The sequence below is a fragment of the Hibiscus syriacus genome, unplaced genomic scaffold, assembly GCF_006381635.1.
Source record: "Hibiscus syriacus cultivar Baekdansim isolate YM2019G1 unplaced genomic scaffold, ASM638163v2 tig00110788_pilon, whole genome shotgun sequence".
NCBI lineage: Eukaryota > Viridiplantae > Streptophyta > Magnoliopsida > Malvales > Malvaceae > Hibiscus > Hibiscus syriacus.
Genome location: NW_024062863.1, coordinates 1,990,055 through 2,016,721, shown reverse-complemented (window position 1 = coordinate 2,016,721; position 26,667 = coordinate 1,990,055). Strand labels below are relative to the sequence as shown.

At 34.5% G+C, this 26,667-nt stretch overlaps 1 protein-coding gene and 2 pseudogenes across 2 annotated transcripts; all 3 read right to left on the bottom strand.

Moving 5' to 3' along the window:
- Positions 1–6,352: 6,352 nt before the first annotated feature.
- On the bottom strand, positions 6,353–10,901 carry LOC120140705 (annotated as a pseudogene).
- A 399-nt stretch (positions 10,902–11,300) lies between these two features.
- On the bottom strand, positions 11,301–14,078 carry LOC120140582 (cathepsin B-like protease 3). 2 transcript variants are annotated; one of them, XM_039155547.1, is made up of 11 exons: positions 13,893–14,078; positions 13,345–13,401; positions 13,169–13,249; positions 12,915–13,071; positions 12,801–12,805; positions 12,639–12,713; positions 12,419–12,544; positions 12,104–12,322; positions 11,805–11,918; positions 11,673–11,708; positions 11,301–11,568 (listed from the first exon to the last, which is right to left on the bottom strand). In XM_039155547.1, the coding sequence occupies exons 1-11, from the start codon at positions 13,962–13,964 to the stop codon at positions 11,434–11,436; spliced, it is 1,077 nt and encodes a 358-aa protein (XP_039011478.1). In that variant the 5' UTR covers positions 13,965–14,078; the 3' UTR covers positions 11,301–11,433. The 2 variants fall into 2 exon arrangements, with proteins under 2 accessions (XP_039011478.1, XP_039011479.1); XM_039155548.1 differs by having other exon boundaries at positions 13,345–13,398; positions 13,893–14,076.
- Positions 14,079–15,288: 1,210 nt separating this feature from the next.
- Positions 15,289–19,768, bottom strand: LOC120140581 (annotated as a pseudogene).
- Positions 19,769–26,667: the final 6,899 nt, after the last annotated feature.

Here is a 26,667-nt window from a genome sequence, read left to right as displayed (position 1 = left end):
TTCATATTATAATGCCAATTAAAATTTGCTAACATTCATTGGTTTTGTTTTAAAGGGAAATATACCGGTTTAGTTGTTTTGTTTAATTTACTTTAAGGCTAAAAATATGTTTGCCTGCTAAACTATGCCTTTGCCCCTTAAAACTGTTTCAAGACTTTCTGCCCCTTGACTTTAAAACATACATAACGAGGTGTCTCATTTTTAACATTATTAAATTCAACATTTAATATTATTAAAAATAGACCAATCATACCATTCCATGTGACACTTTTTTTACCAAAGAAATGTTGATGACTTTAAGAAGAAAAGGTAAAATGCATGTTATGTCTCTCATGTTTTATTTTTGTTCAGTTTATATTTAAAAAAATTAATATGAAATTGGCACCTATTTGTTTATATTTTTTAAATTAAGAAACTAAATTGGAAAGATTCATAAATTTATAGTTATAAGTATAAAATTTTTGAAAGATGGTTCCATTGTTGAAAATACTAAGATATTTAGTAACTTGCTCTATAATTTAACCAAATTTAATTTTTATTGAGTGACTTCCTCCAAAACCACCGGTTTCAACATTTGAGCTAGAAAAAAAATTCTTTTCTTTAATGAGAAAATATTTTAATTTAATAATGATATTTTAAAAAATAATATATATATATATATGTATTATCTAATGCCCTAATTTTAAAGCAGACCCCTTGTTCCCTTTCAAAATTCTCCTAAGCCTAAAACAATTGGTTTAGAATTGTAATCCCAATCTAATAACCCAAAAGGTAGCAAGCAATGGCTCGATTTCATGGTGCAAAGAAATCAACTCCATACTTTCGTTGCTGGTTGACTGGATATATTGTGGCCATTCTCGCGCTTTCCTTCTTGGTTTAATCCAGTGGTATGTGCCTTCAATCGGGTAAGTATATTTACCCCTCTTATTTTTTTTCCTTCTTTATTAATCGTCATTTTAGTTCATTCTCCCTAAAAGAAATAAAATAATAATGGAAGATATGCATATATTACAGTCTATTTTTCAAAGCATTTACATGAATCTTCCAATCTTATATGGCCCTTCATCAAATCAACCGAGTGGGTAATAATATTCAAAAGACCATATTTGCTCTTTTTTTTCTTGATTTTGATTTGTGTTGTTTGTGTTTGTGTTTTTTTGTTGTTGGTAATAATATTTTTTGGCTTTTAGTTAACTTTTTTTTTTTTGTATTTTTAAGGTTTCATGATGGTGGCCGGTGGAAGTGGTGACCAAGAGGTAGTGGCAGCGGAGAGGCCTAGGAATGTGGTTGAGATTGGGGGCTAGTTTTTAGTATTTTAGAGGGAAAGGATTAAAATATAATGATTGTATTACTTTGGGTTTTTATTGTAAATTGTAAAAAGTATGTTCTTTTATTATAATTTGTAAAAAGTATATTGCATTATTGTAATTTGTAAGGAGTTTGGCTTTTTATTGTATTTTCTAAGAAGTTTTGGTCTTAACTATAATTTATAAAAAGTTTGTCCCTCTGTTGTAATTTATAAAATAATTTGTTATTTATTATCATTTATAAAAATGTTTACATTTTTTTATATTTTATAAAAACTTTAGACTTTTATTATAATTTATAAAAGGTTTAGACATTTATTTTAATGTAACTGTTTTTAAAATTTTCAAAAAATAATTTTTAATAATTTTAATAAAAATTGTGACGATATTGTTTTCGTCATTTATATAATAAATTATTATATTATTAGTGACGACTTGAATAATTAGTGATGAAATATTATATTATTTTGTGACATAATTAATTGTCACTGAATATAAATTATAATGTACCATTATTCATTAACATCACTATATGTTTCACTATGCGTGACGAAAATATAGATATCGTCACATTTGACATTTAGTGACGCACTAGGGTGACGTTCGTCGTGACACACCTAGGGTGACGTTCGTCGTGACAACAATTTTTATGTCATAAAAGATAAATAATGACTTAAATGAAAGATTTAGTGACAATGTTTTAGATGCCACAAATATGAATATCTTTTGTAGTGGTAATTGTAACATCCCAAACTACGGGTTAGTGACTAAATTGTAAAATTTTAGAATTTGGTGATTAAAGTAGAATAGTTGAATAGTTCAATGATTTATTTGGGAATATTTATGGAAAGTTATTAGTAATTATCAAAGAAATTAAAGGGCAAAATGGTCATTTGACAAGAAATATATTTTTTCCTCTTTTATATGAATGATTCACGTGGAGTGGGGAAGTTATCTACAAACTCTTCTCCATTCTTCTTTCTCCTCCCGTGAAGTGAAGGCTCCAAGGCAAAGGTGAGTTTTCTGGTTAATCAATTATTTGTTGATTTTATGAGTTAGTTTTGATCATTAGATGATAACTAAGCTTAAGAAAGGCTTAAGTTATCTTAAAATCAAAAGATGAAGAAGTTATGAAAGATTAAAGAGAAGGAGTTTCTAAATGAATTTCTAGAAAAGAGTTGATAAGTTGAATTTGAAGTTAAATTTGACTTGTCATCAGTTTAATTAAGAGATATGAAGTGATAGAATTGAAATTAGAACATATTGACAATTTGGGTATGATTCTTGAAGTTCATAAAGAGGAGAGGATTTTGAGGTTTAAGATGAGATAAATAAGTAGAAATTGGTTTAAGTATGTATATTTGAGTTAAGAATATGAAAGGGAATGAAACATGAAGAATTTAAGTTGATATAGTGAATTTTCGTAGTTGAACAGTGATTTTTTTGGCTTGAACGAAAAATTCCAGATTACGCAGGGGGTACAGATTCCCCCTGGGGGTATCGATTTCCCCTAATGGAAAAATTGGAATTTAGGTTCATTAAACTAGCTTAAGTTATTAACATCAAGTTTAAGATTTAGGATTCTGATAATTGTTTTGAAATGTTATATTTATGTAGATATTGAGCCTAAACAAGTACCGGAACAATCAAAGAATTAGGATTGAATCAAAGCAAGGTTAAAGTGAGTGCAATTTAATTTGTGCTTATGTTATAGAACGAACATTGGCTCACGATGAGCCAGTGATGGAGTTACCATGGTAAGAAGTAACTCTTAAAATGTTATGGTATGTGACATGATTATATATATGAACATAAGTAAACAAGACATGACATAGGTGCTTAAATAAGAACATGAGAAATAAAATAAGCTGTGTGATAAGGATACAGAGAATGAAATGAATGACATGAAAGGTGTGTATGTTTGATTATATGAGTGATATATCTGATGTATTGGAAATATATGAGAACAAGAGATGACATGATTTGTATGATGTATGAATTCATGAGTAAAGGTATATGTGAATATAATTTGTATGCATTATATGTCATGTGAACATAAGAGGATAGAGCATGCTATATGATATAAGAATAAGAAATGGATCAAATGATATATATGTTTATGTGAATTCATGCAAAGTGATACGAGCTATGTGACATATGAATATAAAATCATATGATAAGTGATATGAATTATACGAAAATAAACTACATGATGATATGCACATGTGATATGAGATATATGTTTACACATACATATGGTATGTGACAGAAGAGAAAGAAATATGTGATCATATGAAATGTGATAAAGAGCTATGTGAAAGAACAAGTGATATGAAATGTATAAATGATAATGCCCATGTTATGTGATATGAGAGCTAGTGGTATAGTTGGCATGCCAAGAGTCGAGGGTTACTTATGTTCTAAGGAACATATGGACAGTTTACGTAGGTTCTTCGGGACCTATGGACAGTTGTCGAGGTTCTTTATGACCTCTGGATAGGTCATTCAGGACAAATTTCATATGCCACTCAGTGGGACTTATACGAGCTGTGGTGACAGCAATAGTGCACAACCTCAATGTACTCGAATACCTTGAGTTCTCAATAATGTACATGGGCCTATAAAAGATATCAAAAGTATTTGCATTATTATATGATATCGTGCTAATATTGTTTACACTGAATTATTTGTGTACATGAGCTAATAAAGAGATAATAATCACTACAATATATGTTATGTATATGCTTTTGGTGATATGAAATGTTTCACATGAATTATATGATGTTATATGGTACACAGAAAAGATAAGTACAAGATCATGATAATGAAGTTGTTGTGGATAATGATGGTATAGATGTATGTATGCATTTTGTTATATGAAATGCTTATAGTTTTATTATATGTTTTATATGCCTCACTAAGTCAACGACTTAGAGTGTGATTGTTTCACACGTAGGTTCCGAGAAGAGGAAGAATGATAAAAGTTAAGCAAGACAGGTCAGTTTCTCCTTTCCAAAGATCATATCAGAAAAGAAATGTATAGTATGTATTTTGTAATAAGGATAGTGGTTGGCATGTAAATAAAGGATTAAATCCGATATGTTCTAATTGGTTTTGAAAAGTTATATGATTGATTTTTGTAATGTTTTAAATGTGTATATGTAATTGATAAATTTTATACAGATGAAAGCTTAGGTTTTTATAAAGTTATACGCATTTTACGAAAATACTGTAGCAGTATTGTAGCAGGGTATCGGTTTCCTGTAGCAGGGTATCGGTTTCCTGTAGCAGGGGAATCGGTTCCTCTCTGACATTTTGGAAAATTTTAACATTTGGGTACTGTTCATTATTGTTCATGGTACTGTTTATTACTGTTCATACGATATTGTTCACTGTTCATATTGTATTTTATTGTTCATAAAACGTATATTTTCTTAAATTGGTTATAACAAACATGATTCAACAATATATTATCGTATTTTCTTAAAAAATTTCAAATGTTTTGATATTTTGTAATAATATCGTTTTTAAAAGTTAATGTGACATCTCGGACTCGTATTCGGGTCGGATACGAGTTGGGTGGTTACAGTAACAACCTGATTACGCAGCTCATATCTAAGTCCCTAAGCAAACTTTTGGCACCTATCCCTCTCGGTAGGTATCAAACTAGAACCATACTTTAGCAACTTTAGCAACTTCAGAAACTCTATCTCATACTCAGAAACTGTCATATCTCCATGAACCGTGTCTTGAAACTATTATCGTTTATACACTAAATATCGTTCTCCGAGGAAACGACTCTTAAAATGCTCTCTAAATAAATCCCAGGTCAAGCGATCGGCTAGAACACTAGTCACCACAGACTCCCACCAAGTGTAGGCATTCCCGTCCAACATAGAGACGACTCCCAAATAACGTCGTTGTGGATCTAAACCTAGCTGATATATACACTGCTCGGTATCACAAAGCTAATCCTCAGCCTTAGTCGGAGCTCCACTAGTAGGGCCTCTAAAGGTTATAACTCCATTAGTAATCAGGGTCTGAGAAATAGAAACTTCGGGTGTAACGCCAGTAGCTCGAACCGTTCCCTGAATCAACTAGAGAAATTATCTACCGAGATTCTCATCTAATACTACCATCGCAGGCTCAGAATCAGAAACGGCCGCTCCTTTAATCGAAGTAGTCAAACCTATACCAGGGGCAGGGGTAGATCCATTGGGGTCGCAGGGGTAGAATTATCTACCGGAGGCAGGGATCAATACACGTCTCCTCTATCGGATCCACAAATCTAGTCACTCGACTTCGCCTAGCACTCATATAAGAAAAACCCCGAGTTCACTACAGAATGATAAAACCTAGGATTAGATTGACATTTGGAGTCCTGCATATAGCTAAACTCGTAAAAACTTGGTGACATAGCCTTCGTGACTTATTTTGTAAAACATTTTAAAACTATATTTTTATTTAGGACTCATCAATAGTCCAAGGTTTTAAAAACCAAAAGCTCTCATACCAACTAAATGTAACCCCCTAGACCTGATCTATGCGTTACGACGAGATCTAGCAGATTATGATAAAATTTTCCAAAATATTTTTCAATAATTTAAATCCATATTATGAATAAACACATTCTAAAAACATAGTTATTAATAATAAGTTCTAATTCGAGTATATAAAGCTATAAATGTTTGAGTAAAATAAAATCTTTCACAAATCAGTATTGATGTAATTCTAATATCAGTAGCAAAAGCAATATACGTCGCAAGACAAGTATTTCAAAAATAAATAGTCACACGTCACTCATCATAATGACAAATCGGAAATCGGAAAATAAAAAACATTACAACAAAATAATACTATACAAATGTGTCAATCCTCCAACTGCCAGTTCCGGGACACCTATCAAAAAGTATCTCAAAGAGAAAAGTTTGGGGGAATAAACTAGGGAACTTGTGTGTTTCAGTAGTGCAAAATAAAAACATACAGTTAAATTTTAAAATTGTTCATTATCAAAGTTATGAAAACGATAATAATGTTGCAGTAATTCACTCGCTTTTGTAAACTTCTTCATCATCTAAACTGAAGACCGAAGCTTCGGCCGCCATGGCTTTGATATCACTTGCTCCCATCAACTCCACACTGGGGAGCTCAAGTCCACTTGATGGTCCTCCATTAGTGGCAATGTCTTTGGAACTATTGTTAGATAAAAGCTCTTGGTTTTTTATAGCTACCATTGATGTTCCAATTTGCTCGGCTGCAGGCTTTGATGGATTGCTTGACGTTACAGGTCCGAATGCGGCAGCCGGTTGAGTTGGCTTACTTATTGAAGCCCCCGATTCCTCTCCGTCACTGTCTGAGAATATGTCATTGCTGTCTTCAATCCTTGAAGCTTTGCTTTGTTTCGAATTGGCTTCGACGACTTCATCCTTAACATAACTAGAGTTACCCTCGGTACCTTGGTTTGCAGAATCCGGTTTAGGATTCGTCTTTAGTGTGCCATCGTAGTCTACATTTACCAATTCAATATTGAATCCATGATATGGCACATTTCCCTACAGATCAAAGGTAACAAATCACTACGAACCAAGATGTCTGAAATGAAGAAGAGACCCCTTTCACATACTAGCTGGCATTATCTTCTTTATAAGTTTTTACCTTATCGAAACCATCGAGATCCGAGGCGTTGAGCATCGTTCTGTTCTCTATCATTGTTGAATTTAACCAACTCTTCATTTTTCTAAGTTTCTGTATACGAAACCAAAGTTCGAGGCATATTCAGACATGGTTATGGCAATATGACCCTTTATATATATGGAAAAAAATATAAAAGGTTGAACATATACCTAAGCCAAACACATACTCGTATTCAATACTCACCCGAGTCCAAGTAATATAGAATAAGTGTTATAAATCAGCAAAAAAAAGTAAATTCATGGAAAACTAGTTCATGAAAAAAGAGAAACGTTGCAGACCAGTAAAAATCGCCTTGGTGGTCATGAAAATGGATTTTGAAGTCACCCACTACCTCTGTAAGACCAGGCTCCCTGGGAAGAGCAAAACTCACTATCCCTTTCGTAGGTGCCTTAATCCAGAAATCTTCTGGCTGCAATTGCACACGCATTAGCAGAGCACACACAAATACCACTAAAACAAAATCATAACACATTAAAATATTATTTTCACCATTAGATTCTTTGTTTTCAGGTGCTTGCTACTTGCTAGTGGAGAAGAGAGTTCCTGAGATGAGAAAATTTCAGCTGTTACCAAACTGCAAGATATGGAAAATAATGTTTATCTTTTATTTAACTTCCAAGAAAACAGTATATGCTGGCATTGCCATGGGGAAAATATTGAGATAAGCTATTTCCCACAGTATAATACCATCTAGACGAAGACCACGAAGGACTACATGAAAATCAAAGCGTACCACTGTGATCAGAGATGGTAATGGAGGGCCTAATCCAATAAGGACACTTGTGAAGCCGGAAGCCCCTAATGATGCACCTATAAAACAATAACCTTCAGTATATTATTATTAATGGTAAACAAAACACAGTTTAAACAAATGACATACCTACGTCCAGGCGGGTTTCTCCATTGAAGCGTGTCAGGATACATTCAAAGTATTTGACATATCTCTAAGCAAAACAGGAGAAAGATTATCTATGAGAAAGGATGCCAAAAATAAATGATCAAAATTTTCCATAGAATGTAATGACTGACAATCTGACTAGGGAGAACCAGAGCTTTCCCATCTATGCATCTTTTTTTTGGTTGAAGTAACCAATTGCCTCATCAGCTGTGGGAAAGAACTGAAGAAAGAAAAGTGATAATACAATCATAAAATGAATCGAAAGTGGAGCTAAAAACTCATTCTCTTTAAAAATCCCATAGATATATAGACGGGCTAATTAAATTCCACCTTAAGGAATAAAAGAAGACTGCAAATCATTAAACCTGTCCTTCCCATACCAGCTTTACAACGAACAACCACCAGATTTTCGATGTCCTCTTTCAACCATGAGTACGCACTTTGACAAAAGGATTTTATGAGATGAAGTGGGGGGCAATTGTGGTCATCAAATGGGAAACTTGCAACCTGTAAATAAGTTCGATGTTAGATCTAAGCACAAACCATCATAATACATTTCAGATTTAGTGGTCAAATAGAGATGAGAATAAACCTTTCCCTGGAATAGTGATGCATCGTACAACCTATCGGAACAAATATTGTACACTTTGTATCTCCCCTGTATAAAGAAAATGTTGATATAAGATACTTGACGAAATGAGGACTTCAAAATGATTCAGAAATCAAAGACAAAGGCATATCTACTCACAGACAACATAGAGCAACTACAGAAAACTAAGTTACAAACTTCGAAGTTTTTTTAATATGCAGATAGACAAATATAAAGAAGGGAAGGAGAATGATATTACTATTGAATTGTTTTTCGCTAACACTAAGATTTTGTAGCCAATGCAGTTTGTCTTGCAACTTTGCCTCAACTATACTTACTCTTGAACTATGATTTAATTAGACAAACACTGACCATTCACGTTTAAGAACATAGTAACAAATACTATGAGTAATGACACATCAATACATTCTTCAATTATAGACAAAAACAACTTTTTCATGATGTTCCTTGCAACATGGAAAATATTTCCAAATAGTTCTATATAGTTTTTACTGAAATTATATGCATCTTCTCAATTTTTATCCCCTTTTCTCATCTATTCACCCATATTATTTTAGTTGACGTTGAACCCCTACTCTCTCTCTCTCTCTCTTTCTCTCTCTCTTACAATGTTTAGGCTTTATAATTTGCAGATTCAATATTAAGATTCTAAAAATCCCACTTCAAAACATTTCCTTGTTTAATTCAGGGAGCACCTCTGACCTCCCCCTTGTTCAAGACCCATCCGATAAACAGATAAAAGGGTCTGTTGTTTTGCAAACAACATCCTACCTTATGATGGGTTTCAAAAAACTTGATCACTTCCTCCATTTTATTCCAATAAAATCCCTGCATCAAATTTTAAGTCCATAAAACCAAAAATTGAACCTGGACACTAAATTTCAAGTGCAAACCACATAAGTCTTTTTTTACCTCAAAGAATCCCAAAAGCCCCGAGCTTAGATCACCAGCAGGAAACCCCATAGAAATTATATTCTCAGTGAAATAAGTCAAATCCAAATCAAACTCTCCCTCCTGTATAACATGCATTAAAGATCTTTTGAGTATGTAATTCACAATAATCTAGTGCAATATTAGATCTATACATCTGAAAGATAAGGAATTTCTTTTGCTAAAAGAGATAACACATACCTCGAATACCACAGTTAGGATACCTGGTATCTTCTTTTGTTTTGCGAAACTATATGGCGAGCTTTGACCTGCACAGCCTTCACTGCAGTCAAAGATGAATCATCTATACCCTTTTTAAATGATTCAAGAACAGTTTGTGTTGCTGCAGAGGTATGTTCTGCGTGGTTATCTGGGGGTAGAGTCATCGATTGCAATCCGAGGCCACTGGTGAGTCGTGCAAAAGCTGAAGACCCTGCATTTCCAGCTTGAGATTCCTGAGGTGGCGCTGTAGGCTGTGGTAAATTCAAAATTCTTGTCCAAGAAGATATGCCAGTGGAGGGTAAATCAGATGGTTGGGGTTCCGGTGAGTTAATTGTTTTCACAGTGACAGTAGATGCATTATCACCAGCCTTTGGAGGTTCATTGTCATAAGCTTTGAAAGGAGGTTCCACAATGTTGGCCATTGAATGACTCTTCATATCATTAGTACTAGCTGGGCTTTTAACATCAGTGTCAACTTCAGCAGAGGTTTCAACATCAGAAGCTTCAGTTTGAGGTTGAGATGAGGAATCAGCAGAATCTGAGTCCATTCTACTACTCAAATTCAATTAAGTCACACCAGTAATCCGAACAAAGTACGGAACTCTAAAACTATGAGAAAAATCGCATAATCTTAATCATCCATGAGTTGCAATGTCGATTCAAGCAATCAATCCAAAACTAAACCAAGAAAAATAGCATGCGGTTTGTTTACTGAACCAAAACTATTATCTCAAAAACATTGTCTTACAATTTTTTTTTTTAATTCCGAATAGACATTTTGCTTTAGGAAGAAAAAGTTAACGGAGACAACGAAGTTTGGAATCCTCTGAAATAAAATTCGAGCAATGAAGCCATACAATACCGCATTTTAGAACAGTTATCATTGACAACTTTTATTAAAGATAACTGTTCCAAAATACAATTGTTTTCTTTGTGTTTATAAATTTGATGAATCGCTACTTTTGCATTGCTTGGGGAATCAAGATTTCAAATTCAAAATTCTTTTGTTTTCTTCATATGTATAAATCTAAGCACCAGCACATCCTAATTTGACGATGAACTGAAATGCAATTTGTAAAAGATTAGATCTGTAAACAAAGTTTGCATAACTTTAAACAAACAAAATCCAAAAATGTTCATGAATTTCGCATTAACAAATGCACTTAAGATTAGCGGCATTTTGATTTTGAAAAAGAAAACTTTACCAGAAGTCTGATCCTCAGCTGGAATATACGCTGCAATTGTTGAAGATTAACAAGATCTTCAACTGTTATTTGATTTGATTTGCTTGCATCGAAGCTCATGCCCGTAATTGAAAATTGAAGATAATAGTAATAGATTAATCAAATAAACTCGATTCTAAATAAAAATAAAATTTCCTTAAAATCTTACTTCATCTGTTCACAAAATTAAAATCCAGTTTAACTTTTACATGTGGATAATTTTAGGGTAACCTAAGTTTTTGTTAGGGTGTACATTCCATTGATTTGATTGGTTAGCTTTTTATATACTAAAAATTGAATAAATGATTAAATTATTAAAATCGAAAAAATCAAATCAAAATTATTTCTAAAAGGAATAGAGCAAGCCATTTCTAATGGTAAGGCTAAATCATGGTGATAATATATCGCAATTCATGTGGGTACAATACATTATACTTGATATTACGAAGCGAAGCATAACATTTGAAACCCCCAAGTGGAAACAAAGGTAAACAGTCATGCACTGATATATCATTACATTAGGTAGGGGATGTCTAGATGAGCATTCTCTTAGAATGAAGCATCTTCGACGATTTCCGTATCTGCAACGTCGCGAACAAGATTTTTGGTGGACGGCAAACCAGCTACGACATCGGATTCAATACCACACTCGTCTACTCCCCTTATGATCTTGAAGTAACCATCCTGTTCCGAGAAATACAATAGTCAATATTTAAGCATTTTAAAGATGGTTTTTAAATGAATATGGAGACAAAGTTCAATGGAGACAAAGTTCAATGGATACATACATCACCCCAGCCTCTATTCCACTGGTTTGCAAGAAGCTGTAATGGAGGAAAAGGTAAAATATCAAAATATTAACTCGAATCAGTATAAGATTTTAAGATATAAGGCCAAAGATAAAAGCCATTCAAACATACCCAATAATCTTCTCCGTCATCAGAAGTTCCCCATCCAATCAGCTTAACTGCATGGCCTCCCATAATGCCTCCGGTCACATGTTTGTAAACTCCCGACTTGTAGTGAGCGAAATCCTGCGAAAATCACGAAGAAGCTAAGGATATTAAACTATGTTTTGCTTGGCATCTTCATTTTTCTTGAAATTCTTGCATGGGATTCATGCATAAGTAATAGTTTCAAAGCAAATCAAATCACTTCGTAATTGCTCATCATGAGAAGCAGGAAACTCAATTAGAAAAGCATTGAGTTCTTTCTTTACCTCATAAACAGTGAAGGAGACCTCAACCGGACCGTTCTTATAAATCTCTGCCATGATATCTGCAGGACTTGAGTTGATCCTATACGCACCGACACTGTAGTGTTTTGATTGCGTCCAGAGAAGGTTTCTCTTAACACACTTTTTCACACATTTAGGAGTAGGAAATGAAGGCTCGCAACCAGGGTGAGAACAACCAATGTCATCAAAGTACGGATCACACTGCAAGATGAAGAATATAAGATTAAGGTAAGCAATATTGCTTGTACTAAATCAGGCTAGATGTCCAGAAGGTCTAATGCTTGTAAAAATCAATACCTCTTCAGTGACAACACCATTTCGCGCAAAGTATCTCCATGCAGAGATCGGATACCCTCCATCGCAACCATCTCCGCATAGAAAGCCACAGCAAGCAACAACATCATTAGCGGACAGAGATATGTTCTGTAATGAAATATTTTGCAAGTAAAAATTAATGTCATGAACTGTAAATTCTCTTTTTTCGGAAAAAGAAAAAGAAAAAATGAGTTTCATTTACCATGCCAAAATGGATACAGAACCTATCAGATAGTGCTTCAACAGCACCAAAAGCCCAGCAAGAACCACAGTGACCCTAAAACATAAGCACAGCTAAACATGCTAAGAATTTAATTATACAAGAAAAATATATTCAAATTGAGAGAAATGAAAATGGATTTACCTGATCTTTAATATCGAAATCGATCCGAGAATTGGTTCATCATATAAAGAAGAAAACATCATCAATCCAATTTGTTCAAAGTCGCAACATTTTATAAACCAGCACAAAACTCACCGAGAATTCTTCCAATTGTACCACATTGTGGCCAAGCTGTTCTAGAATCAAAAGTAGTTGGCAACCTCAAGTATTTGTCATGAGTTACAACAGGAACGCCCAGGAGTTCTTTCTTAGGTGTTGGTTTGACTCCAAGAAGGTGCTTAAACTCACCAACCTATGAATCAGAATACAAATTCAGAACTAATAAGCATACAGAAATAGCGACATAAGCCAGAAAGAATGGAGAAAGGTCCGACAAGTTGCCAACTTACGGTGTAATTAGAAAATCTAGGATTCAGGGCAGCTTTCCATCCAGCTTTGGAGTTTTCATTGACTTGTTTTACAATTGAATCCTACATGATAATGGTAAGAGTAATGAGTCAATCTCCCTCAATTTGACAATTGGAACCATTTTCCCTTCCTTGAAATCTTCAAATTGAGATAATACCTGAAGGATCCGAGAGTTGAGCTTGACTTCTGAAAGTTGTTCCACACCAAACACCTGCTGACAAAACAGTATCAACTAAGTTCGAATTCCAACTTTGGGGACTGAACGATACCAATCTAATCAAATAGTTGGTCAGCCAACAAAGCCACAATTCGAATCTTGTGCTCCCAATCCCCTCCCAAGTTAGATATGATCCACCCAAAACCAAGTTAATCAAAGCATACCAATGACGGCAACCATACATAAAAAAGTAAAACTACCAGAAGCCAATAAGCTCCCCTGAATTCTCCCCTTCAGAAAACCATTTTCATTTTCAGTTTATAATGAACTAGTTTATATCCTTTCATCGAACACACAGTAAACTAATAAAACGAACAATCGTCTTTTCACCACTATCAGCTCAAAATAAGTCAACAATTGAAGAGTTTCGATCTAAAAGATTGAAAATGGGTCTGGTAGATTCTTCGATATTGTCACAAGTTAACGAAGTCCAAAAACAGTATCAAATCTACACACACATATAAAAACGAAAGAAAGATCGGAAATACCTTTGGGTGAACCGTGGAGAGAAGCAACAAAGAGGTAGCCAGAAGCAACAGTGGGGAAGCCATATCCACCATTTCCAAATAAAAGGGCAAAAAGAGAGATATTGGGGGATCACAAGGCTCCTATTGGTTGAGACTCCTTTTTGTTAACGATATTGAAAAAAACGACAACGGAGCTTAAATGAGGAAACTTCAGAAAAGTCACATACTTTAAGGAATCATTGCGTGTTGGGGTACGGTTGGGAATATCTGACACACATTTTCATGGCATCTTATCTACCCGCCATTGCTGACTCTATCTATAAAGATATTTTTTCCCTTTATCTATTTATCTTATCTTATTCTTATCCAGACGTTCAGACAGCTCCTTCAATGTCGTGTCTTAAAAGATATAAATAAATCGGAGCCTAACATTAGGTTTTGGTTGGTGGTTTATTAACTTCTTTTTACAAATATTTAATTAATAAATAATTGTTTTATTTTTTTTCAAATATCTAATAAGATATTTTTTCAGACACGCTCACTATATATCATATGTCATCGATCGTTATAGTTGCGACATAGGAGCCTATTCAACTCCAGCCGAAAGGAGGCTTCCCAGTTTATGAGTTATGACGCAGTTTAAACAAAATACAATAAGCTATTGGATTACATCTTTACTTCTATACTGATATAGCATTTTGTAGATTTTTTTAATTTTGATTATTTTTTCTAAAAAAGTTTTATAGTTTTTGCTATAATTTTGACAATATTTCAATATGACCTTGATTGTTTTGCGCATGACTAAACTTTTTTATCAAATGAAAATGTAATAACCCTATTTTTATCCAAGCGCTTGTTGTAGACCTTTAAAAGATCAATTAATCTTATTTCATTAAAATTTGGGCCCAATTGGATGGTTATTGGTCCAAAAGATTATAAATTAAGGATTTCTGCTTTACATGTCATACTTTAATAAAACAATATATATATATATATAAGAAGCAGAATGCGTTACATTATCCATTGATTTAGAAAATTCTAAATAAATATTACCTTATAATCATTCTATACTATTAAAAAAATCTCGCACCCACACCCAAACGTGTGAATAGAAATTGACAAAAAAACTGAGCATGCAAATTGAAAATGGCTGTCACTTTTTCCCATATGTATGGGATAAGGGGAGGTAAGATAGTAGACTACCTCCAACACCAGGTTAAGAACAGCTTCCGTAAGAGACCTCCGAATTATGAAATGCCCTCCGTGGGTCTCGATCCCACGACCTCAAGATTAAGAATTTTGTGCTCTACCAACTGATCTGGATAGTCATTTTAACTAAATCCAAGACCTATAAAGTCCAGCTGAGCAAAATCCCAAGAAAACAAATATAAAGCCACAAAAACTCATTTCAAGGATCAAATAGTTAAATTGTATACAACATATATATTAAACTCAAGAGACAAGGTTCTCATTTAGAGACAATGATGCTAGCCTATCAGTTGCACTATTGGCTTGCTGCGGTTTAGAGTCAATCTTCCTTAGAACGTCCATGGCCTCCGCAACTTTTGCTTTCAAAGCTTCTGGAGATTCTAGCAAGTGTAAAACCTCAGTCTGGTCCATCTCTAGAAGCATGCCCGTCACCTTTCGAGCATTATCATGCTCCAGCTGATCCACAAGATGGTAAAGATTTTCTCCCAACTGCACCCAAAATTTGGCGAAAGAAACATTACTATTGATATTTATCACAGGTAGTTGATTATGACAGAAAATGGTAATCCTATCTATGCATTTTACGCAATAAGATGAGCACTTACTGTCCTCTTTTGTACAGGTGTTGCATTTGCGGGAGCAGAAGCGAGAGCCCCAGTAGCCATGGGCTGTGAAAATGCAGCATCTCGGAATGGCATTCCACCTGCATCAAGCATGCGTCCAGGAACATCAGGCATGTTGCGGCCAGGGGGATAACGGTAGGCACATCCCGTAGGAAGCATCTGCAATCAGCATCAATACACGGATGTTCGAGTGAGAAATCTAATATATAGACCAAAAAAAGTGAGATTAATTGATATGCAGTTCTTATAATTAAAAAACCAACAACATGTGGCTGAATGAAGGGAAATGGTTATTGTTGCATTGGCCCAGCTCCGGATCGTCTGCCTCCTTGGTGTTGATTCTGCTGCCCGGGCTGAAGCATTGGCAAGAAAAAATTTGGCATCATTCCAGGAATAAGTTGCTGCTGATACCCAAATCCAGTCTGTTATAAAATTACAGAAAATTAATCAACTTATAGCATTCAAAACTGAACCACAAAAAGACAGCATGGCTGGAGATTGAATATCGAGTAACAAAGATCAATCATACGTCCACACAATAAAAGGACAGGATAAGTTATGAATCCAAGTAAACAAAATGAGAGATTAAATATAAATTGTCAGCCTAAATAAGAGAAGTCAAAACCAAAACCAGACCCCATTTTACTTGGATTCTAGAGGTAGTATCAACTGTGGACTTGTGTCCAATATGGGTAAGTTTAATTTTTAAGGTTTTCAATATATAGGAGGGTCTTTCTACTGTTAAATCCCCGTGTCAATGTCTGGCTATGCATTAGACGCAGGTGTCAACCACAAGTAGATCAAGAAAAATGAAGAGTTCAAGCAACATAAACTCGGACCTTCACAAAGGAATATAGTAAGCTTTAACGCTCCAAACCCTCTAGACAGTAAGCACATTATATCAAATACACCAAAGAAATTACTAATAATAGCTCCCAAGGTTATAGCTTAAGATCATCAAGTAAAAAGAGAATAAACAATTGAAATGCCTCCAATAAACAGATATATTTAACCAATTATCATCAAATGAAAAAGCAGGGAAATTTTTTAGATGCACCTATAAACGGAAAAATCAACTAGAGTTGAGGAAACAATCAACATAATCAAGTTGAATTACTTGGGGTGGAATTATAGCATGAGGGCCTTGACCATAGAATAGTTGCTGGTCAAAATGTGGTGTGCCAGCAGTATACATGGGCATCCAAGGGACAACAACAGGTCCCATTGCAGTAGGATGCATATAACAATATTGTTCCTGTACATAAAAAACATAATATTATTATATATTCATGCTGATTTTAAGTCCAGCTCCTTTAGAAAACAGAAAAACCAATACACAACAAAGAGTAATCAGCTCAAAAAGCTCTTTTGCATTTGCATTGTTATTGTATAAGTGCAAGTTACCTTGACCCAATAGTATAAGAAAAAAAAAAACTAAAGATATGAATACCTGCAGCCTAGCTTTCCTATCTTCCTTCCTTTGAGCAACTGCAACATAAAGTGGTTTGCTAACTACCATTTTACCATTCATCTCCATTAGCTACAACACAGAACAAATGTCAGGAACAATAGAAAGGAAAAGAGAAAATCTGTTAAAAACTAGGGAAAAATAACAAAAATATCTTACAGCTTGAGATGCATCTTCTGGAGTTGAAAAGGCAACAAAGCCTGAGCCTCTACTTATACCATTGGGGTCAAGCATAACCTGTTAACCCCAGGGAAAGAGGGAGAGAAAAGGAAAATATATAGCATGAAATTGTTTCTATGCTGCAAACTGAAAAATGGAATTGACTAATATTGAACTATTACAAACCTTGCATGAAGTTACTGTACCAAACTCTGAGAACAATTCTCTAAGCTTATCGTCATTGATGCTACCATCTAGGTTTTTGACATATAAATTAAGTCCTGTAAACTTGTCTGCTGTTTCCTTTAAAGTCTGCCCATACTGCCCTTTCAGTTCCATCTCTCTTTCAGATTTCTTCAGAGCCTTCCCAACAAACCATTCTTTATTGTCAAATTTCTTTCCATTGAGAGAATCAACAGAACGAGCTGCATCATCAGGATTCTCAAAGTTGACAAATCCAAAACATTTTGACTTTCCATCTGCATCTTTCATAACCACGACACTAGTTATCGGTCCGTATTCACTAAATACATTCTTTAAATCCTCATCAGTTGTTGATTCTGATAGATTCTTTACATAGACATTGTTAAACTTTGTGTTGCCTATGGAAGACTCTCTTTCCTGTTTACGAAGGAAGGGTCCAACAAAAACTTTTTTGTCATTAATTAGCATACCATTCAGCTTATCAATTGCGCTTTTGGCAGATTCCTCATTATCAAATTGCACAAACCCATATCCTTTGGAATGGCCAGAATTATCGGTAGCTATCTTGCAAGATAGAATATTACCAAACGCAGAAAATGTCTCATGTAGAGCTTTGTTGTCAATTGTCTTGTCCAAATTCTTTCAGAAAAAAGAGATGAAGAATAAGAATCAATCAGAAGACAAAAGAAAGTTAAGTATATCAACAGGGACATTGGAGAACAGAAGTACCTTAATAAATATATTTCCTGCCCAATTTTCCCGAACAGTAGGATCCCTGTTAGAATACATTATTCTAATTGGCTTGCCATTGAGAGGAGTAAAATTCACTACATCCAATGCCCTTGCAGCTGTTATGTACAATAAGACACAGAAAAGCATCAGCAAACATGGATGTTCTGGTGAATTAAAAAGTACAAATTTCTGTTACGTTGTTTATGCATTCATTCAGGTTAAAAAGACTAGAAGGAGAAACTTGATTGTTTAACCTACAAGACTTGTAAACAGAATTGTAAAATAAATTGGGTGTTCGGCAGGAAGCAAGGATAAGGGATGCAGCAGCAAGAAACCAGGCAGAAACAACTTGAGAACCAATACATGTATTATCCAATTATCCTCCAAGAAAAACACCCTATCCCCACCACAATGGTAAACAGACATAAGGTTATTTCTCTGCAGTCATATAGCTAATCATTTGCTACAAAGAAAACTGATGTACATCGATATTGTACCAAAAATAGAACAAGTATTGCAACATGGACAAACCCAAGGGTAAGTCTCAATATTAAATAAAAAGCTTGCTTTTGCAAGTCAGAACTAAATTTCTGCCAATCATACATAATCCATGTAAAGTATCATTACAACTTAGCCAGACTAAAACAGCAAGACAAGTTTGGAAAAGGAAAAAAATAAAATTCAGGGAGACATGGACCTAATTATTTCAAATTTTCATTTTAATTTACAAATCATTCTAAATTATATCGAACAGAATTAAAATCACACTCCAGAATACAATAGCACTGTTAGCTAAAACTAACACATTTCTTCTCCGTAACTCTGCAACAGAAGATTATCCATAGATAAACACAAAACAAAAATAAAGCATCCAACATCGTGTGCACTATGAATTTATAACTCTAAGCCCATATAAAGGTAAAATAAGGCACCCAAGCAAAAAATTTGTTCAGATACAACTACATTTACATACTATTGTAGTGGTTCACTCATTTCCAATGAGGTGTCATAATATAGCTTCTATACTTAAAAAAGCAAAGAAAAGTGAATGCAAGAGGAAAACGACGGTAACCTTCATGTGTGCCGCTGTAATTAACGTAACCGTAGCCAAGAGAGCGGCGGGTATTCGAGTCTTTACAAACCCTAAGCGAAACCACCGATCCCAGTGGGCTGAAAAATCATAAAGGTGAGATTCCGTCACACTCGGATCAAGATCCCCAACATACAACGACGTAGTCACACTTACACCATTATCACTACCCATCACATTCGCAACCTGCTGCTGATGTGGCGGCGGCGTCGATGTCGCAGCCACGGAGGCCACCTCAGCTTGCACTTGAACCTCCGCCATGACCTCTTTCCCTTTCCTTTCGTTATTGTTGATTTTTTTTTTGTTATTTTTTCCTTCAAAAACTCTGAGGATGACAATAATACAATAACACGAAAAACCTGAATAAGTTCTTCCGATTTCCTTGTTTAAATTTTCTTGAAATAAAAATAAAATGGAGAAAAATAACAGGAAATGAAGCGTTTTTGCTTTGAAATAAAATTATTTTTATATTTTTTGTTCAGCACGCAGGGGCGGCACCGCACAGGATTTGTAAGAGAAGTGTGATGTTTATATAGTAGGGGTAGTTGGTGGGACCCACAACTGTTTAACCCTAATTTTTATTAGCGCTTTTTTATTGATTGATGAGATTTTAGCCGTTGATCCTTTTATCCATTTTGTGGGTCCCATACCATGTGAAGGCTTTGACTCCTTTTTATTCCTTTGTGGGTATAAAGGGCCCAGGCGAGATTTTGTTGGTGTATTAATTAATTATCCGGAAAAATATTAACAAATAAAATTTGTTTTGAGTTATTATATGTACTTTTATTGATGTATGTCTTCCTCTTCGAGTTTCTAATGTATAGAAAAACTCAATATACATATGATTTTACAATAATATTAAACGAGTTTCACCTGGCTTTTTCTATATAAAAAATAATTCTAAAACTCTATATTATCAGAAATTTTATACCAATACAAGAATATCATATTCTGATATATATATATATATAACTTTGTCCATTCGCTTTTCCAGTTTTTATTTACTCCGTTCTTCCTTTATTGTTCATTTGTTCGTTTCATGATAAATCTTTTGTTAATTCCACTTCTAAGAATTACACAACAAATATATTTTTATTTTAAACTCTTTTTATATGTTTCTTGTTAATGTTTCAATGCCTGTTCTTTTATATGCTTCGACCACTCCTCGCCGTAACTACAATTATTATAATTTTGTTTAAGATTATAGTTTTGACCATGTTTACTACGGTGGTTCTGGAGCTGGTAGTGGAAGTGGCAGAGTAGTCGTGTGCGAGAGTGGAGACAGAGTTGAGAATCAATCCCCGAGGAGGTCAACGTTGGGGCCATTTCAAAATGTCGTGGGCAAAACCTTGCTGCTTTGTGGATGTAAGCAATGTTAGAAAATGAGGTTAATCGGGCCCTAAGTCAGCTGGGCTTAGGCCGGAGTCCCTCACAAAACCATGTAAATACTATTACTCTCGTGTTCTTGCCCGTATACCCACGCAATTCATTTTTTTTCTTAGAACGTTCAATGCTATTAAAACGTATATGTTATACTACTATAATTTTTTATACCTTTTAATATTAATTTTGTGGGAATTATACAAATGATTGGTGGCTAATAATATTTTCTATAAATATGAATAATAATTTAATTGGTTTTATATTACATAAACCTTAAAATTAGATTTTCATAAAATAGAAATGATATAGTTTTGCTATGAGTTATTATTATTTACACTTACCTTCGTTAATTTTTGTCTATAAGGTAATATTGAATCGATTTTTTATGTTGTAATTATGAATATGTAATGCTTTCTCTCCTTATAATCTTCCCTTTTTTATTTTAGTTTGACAATCCGCAATACTAATCTTGTGACACTAATTTTAGTATTGGTCATCGATCATCTTTATTCTTTATTTCTTATTTATTTTCTTATATGTGTATTTTTGTTTATTTTTTGTTTTTTAGATTCTGATAATTCTACTTTTATGGTACGATTTTCTCTACATTCATGACACGTTTTCTTCTACTTTCATAACGCTTACTTGTTACCTCATTTATTTTTCCTGTTTTGGACCCTCGGATTGGACTTGGATATGCGGTTTACGTTTGTTAATAATTGTCTCATGATACTTGATTTTGATTTACGGTTAAAAGTGATCTTTCAATAGTTTAATCATATGTTATGATTCGTTTGTCAATTGTGTCAAATTTGTTCATATATGTCTTTGTTGGATTTTCTTAGATGAGTTTTAACTCTTTTTTTCTTGTATGATCCTTGAATGATCACGTGTTTAGTGATTTATTATAATTTTAAATATTTTTTATTTTTAATAAAATCACAGTTTGTACGAAGAAATTTTGATACCTTCTTACTGCAAATGGAAACCTAAAAGCAGGTGAAATGTAAACTTCAATGATAACTAATTATTTAAGATATCCTATATTATATTAATAAAAGGTATCGTGAAATTGATGAAAAAATTACTGCTGGCTTGCAATTAGTTATTAGGTCACAAACAAAATAGTCCCTCCACCAACCCCTTCTCCAACCACCATTCCTCAAAAAATTTAATATCTTAAATTTTATATTTAAAATTTTCATAAAATGTTATATTTTTACGCATAAAAATTTGAAATACCGAACCAACGATAGAGTTTGCATGGAAACATAAAAACCAGCACCTTTTTTTCAAAAATGGCCTTTAAGGTTAAGTTTGGTTTCTAGAATATTAATATTTTTTTTGAAAAATGAGTACTTTGTATTGATAAGGATACAAGGTACACCACTTCATGGACCTCATTAAAAACCTCCCTAAACCTATTTAGAGGAAAAAGAGTGAACCATAAGATGAAAAGAACAGAAAGCCATAAACTAGCTCCTGAGAAAACACACACTGTCTAAGAAACAAGAGACTATATCAACCCGATATATAAGCACTAACCACAAAATAAACTTCCAGTTACACTAGTCCACCCCACAACACATGACTGTCTGACATCAAACAATAAATCCTCAAGGACAACATCCTAGCCTTCTGAATGAAAAAACCACCATAACACCTCGGATCAAGACTATAACTGCACCAAGGACCATCCAAAGAGAGCTCCCTTCACCCTCTCATCTGCGACATCATAAATAGTCCTAAACTCACAAAGCAACCCCGTCTATACTCTAAAAAACATCTGCGAGAACGCATAGCTAACGACAAAGCTTCTAAAGAACCACAATTTAAGGACTACCAACGAAAAGTCCAAGTTGCCTACCAACAGACACTGCCTCCTGCGCTTCAACAAAGGCTTCAGCCCACCTTTACTTTAAAACAGAATCTGAAATAAATGTACCTGATAATTCAGATAATAATAGATCCGATTTATCCAAATTTAATTTCTTCAGCGCTCGATCTCTTCTTCTTCTCTCCGCTTTAGATAGAACTTTTCTCTGAATATCAAGCATAGATCCAAATTTCTTCAACTTCAAATTTTTGGTGAAGGACCGAAAAGGCAATACCATCGTCTTCGAATCACGACCAATAGGAGACATGGAAAAATTCCCCTCATCCGCTCTTTGGAATGAAAATAACTTGACAGTCGGGCTAGCACAATTACCCTTGTTTGACGACCTAATCAAAGGCGTAATAGGACTGACGAAACCAGTTTCCTCGTGACCAACATTCAACTTGTGCATAATATTAAAATCTCCCACCTCATGCGCATTATAAAGTTCTGAACACTTATGCGAATTATCAAATGCTCCCACCTCGTGCGTATTATTAAAATCTCCCGCCACCTTTATAATGTCGTTCGACTGACAAGAATTGGCATGCGCCAACTTGTTCATGCGCACTACACTATGTGACAAATCCATTTCTAAATTAACACCGACTACACCAGCACTTAAAACCATTCTTTGGTCCACATGCGCACAAAAGGCTTCCTCCACCGCATAAGAAAGACAACTCCTCTGGCACAACGCAACATACGCAGCTGCCCCATTACGAGCTGTCTGGGAATCTGATTCCAAAGGCCGTCCCTCTTCAAAACGCCACGAACCATCACCCTCGCTCAAACCATGAATGAACTCTCGATTCTCTGTATGATCAAGATTAGCATGGGAAGTTAAGCCGGCACAAATCTCCTGCTCGGAAGCCATAACTGGTGAGACCACATCACGCTCACCCACCGGAGAAACTGGGTAAGCAACAGCTTCATCCAACAACAACGAATCTTCCCAAACAGATTATGGGTTGAAACAATGTTCAAACTCTGAGACGAATACTGTAAAAGTTCTATCCCCGACTCTCAAATCAACATTTTCTTCCACTCAAGCTTGTTGGTTCGTAATAACCTGAAACAAAGCCCTATCAAAGGAATCAGGATTTAAAGTTCCAACCTCTATGGAAATGAGCTCTCCCCATTTTCCTGCTATGTTTATGAAGGTTGAAGGACTCCACACAAATGGTGGGATCCCTTTACACGATAACCATGCCCGTCGACTGCTACACCGAACATTTCCCGACCACACTTCCACTTTGTCGAAATAGGTTTGTAACACCTCAGTCTGATTGTTAAGGGTAAAATTCATACTCTCTTCATCTTCAAATATGATTAAAATTGTTAATCCGCTTAATCTCATAAGTCTCGGACGCGATATGCCTTCTTTTTGCATGATAGTAGCCAGCTCCTTCAATTTGAAAAATTTCTTGCACCAACCAACCAAACTATCTTTAAGAGTAAAAAACTTATCCTCATCAATAACACCGACAATGAGAGCCTTAAGAAGATTAGCATCCTCCACTATGCTCTTGTTCACAACTAGATTTGGAACATAACACTTCTTTCTCCAGAAAACTTCACGAGGTTGAAATCTCGTCATAAAAAACTCTTACTTTGTTGCCTTGAATCCACGATCTATCGGCATAAGAGATAGTCTTCCTCGCATCCTCTAATCTGGTGAACCGAACAAAACCAAACCTGCTTCCTCCCTCGCTTCTTTTAATAGGTGTCAACATACATTTTCGTCCTACTAGAATTCAAACTCTTAAAAATAGGATAAAATTTTGCTAGGATTTAAACTCCTAAAAATAGGATAGAGTTCTACTAAGATTTAAATTCCTAAAGATAGGATCCACAAGCACTATAAATAGCCATTGTAACTCACCATTGTAACACACGATTTACACACAAAACATAGAGGAAAGCACGAGAAGATACAAAGGCAAAGCTATTGTAAACGATTCGAAAAATAAATAAAAGGTAGTATCTTTTTTACTTTTGATTTGGTCTCTTACATTTACGTTTTAATTATTATTATTTTATTTATTTAACTTTATTTATACGCACATTTCCCTTGTTACTCATTTTATTTAATTGTTTTGTTATTTTTCTTTTCTTTTTTTTCATGTAATATTTTTTACATTTTATGTATTTTCTTTTTTACTTTAGTATATATTTTTATTTTTTTTAGATTATATATATAAATATATTATTTTTTATTATCAGTTTTATTAATTTATATATATATATATATATATTTTTACTTTTTTTATTTTTTATTATATATATATATATATATATATATTATTTTTATTTTTTTATTATTATTTTATTTATTTGTTTTATTTCTATATTTATTTCTTCTTTTTCTTTATTTTTTTATATTTATTTTACTTACTATTTTATTTTTGTTTTCTTTATCTTATCTTTTATTTAATTTGTTTTCTCTTTATTTTAATTTAATTAATTAATTTATTTCTTACCTTTTTATCTATTACCTTTTTATCTATTACCTTTTTATCTAACATGGTTTTTTTGACCTTCTTAAGGCCACACCTTTAAAACTATCTAAGGTAAGTAATTGTGATCGTATTTTTACATTTTAATTTTAAATTACAAATTTCTTAATTTAAGACAACCGGCAAATTAATTGGTACCGAAAGGGCGGTTCAAGGGTGCTAATCCTTCCTTGACCGTAACCGACTCCCGAACCCGACACATTTCTGGTAAAAACGCAGATCAGGTAAGATGGTGTCCGACCCACCTAAATTCGTTTTAAAGTGGTCGGTGGCGACTCCCAACCCAATTATTTCAAGTCGAAACCTAATTCGAGGCCCAATCGAAAGACAGTTACGACAGCTTGGCGACTCCACTGGGGACACAGGTAAGTGAGTCAGGCTAAGGTAATTTCCAGTTGTCTTTTTAACGAAAAGGGTAAGTTTAAATTTTAAGGTAACATTTTGATCCTTATTACTACTTTGATTATTTCGAAGTAATAGTTGTACTGACCGTTTTTTAATGATTTCAGCCCTTAAAGATTTTTCATCCAAAGGCTATACCCGAGCTCCGAACCCGTTAAGTGGGGGTGTGACGCCTTCGTGTGAATTTATTCATCGTATGGGCCTAGCAAGTAACCTTCGGGATTCATATACCTTATGCCTTCGTGTGAATTATTCTCCGTATGGGCATAAGGGAATGTGGTCCTCTCGAGTTTAACTTAGTCACACAGCAGCATGTGATGGATTTAGGACTAAAGGTCTGGTAGGCCCAAGGGGGCACCAGCAAGGAGAACTCGGGTACCTTTTTTTTAGAACCTAAACCCGGAGACTACAAGGAGTTAGGGCCTACCCCGAAACCACATTCCAAAACTTATGACGTTTTTTTAACCTTGTTGTTTTTGTGTATTTTACTTATTTATTTTTATATTATTATTTTACTAACCTTTTTGCCTTTGTGTTTGTTTTATAGCATTTTGCATCATAACAAGAGGTTATGGATCCCTTAAAAGGTGTTTATTACACAAAATAATCTGAATTAATGGACAAAGGTATTGTAATACAAGAGACTAAGAACCCCGAGGTACGACTATAGTCCGAGAAGACTCAGAAAGAAAAGGGAGACAACCTTCAAGAAAGCTATGTGAGAGCTGGTTAGCTACGCATCTATCAGCCTAAAAACAGAACAATGTGCAGGAGCTTCGAGATATCTGGGACAGTTGGAAGAATGATCGGAAACAGAAGTTCAACCAACGGTACGGTGACATTGCACTTTTACTTCACGTTAGGATTTATGAGCCCTTGATTAGAGCCATGGTCCAATTTTGGAACCCGAGATACAGTTGTTTCACTTTTAAATGAGAGGACATGATATCTACTATCGAAGAATACACCACACTGCTACACTGTGAAAACATCAAACTAGGGCGAGTCTACGTTAAGCACACCAAAAGTCAGCCTTTCAAGAGTACACTGGCCAGAGACGCAGCCATCCGAGACTTCCTAGATCAAGTACAGAAGGCAACCCGTCATCTTCATGGCCTGGCAAGGGAAGCC

What these genes read in the sequence shown, in the direction of transcription:
- LOC120140582 (XM_039155547.1), bottom strand. Translation starts at nt 13,964, where the DNA reads ATGGTGGATATGGCTTCCCCACTGTTGCTTCTGGCTACCTCTTTGTTG. An exon ending in ATGGTGTTGTCACTGAAGAG is followed by an intron (nt 12,323 to 12,418) that starts GTATTGATTTTT and finishes TTCATCTTGCAG; the next exon opens with TGTGATCCGTACTTTGATGA. An exon ending in GGAATAGAGGCTGGGGTGAT is followed by an intron (nt 11,569 to 11,672) that starts GTATGTATCCAT and finishes TTCTCGGAACAG; the next exon opens with GATGGTTACTTCAAGATCAT.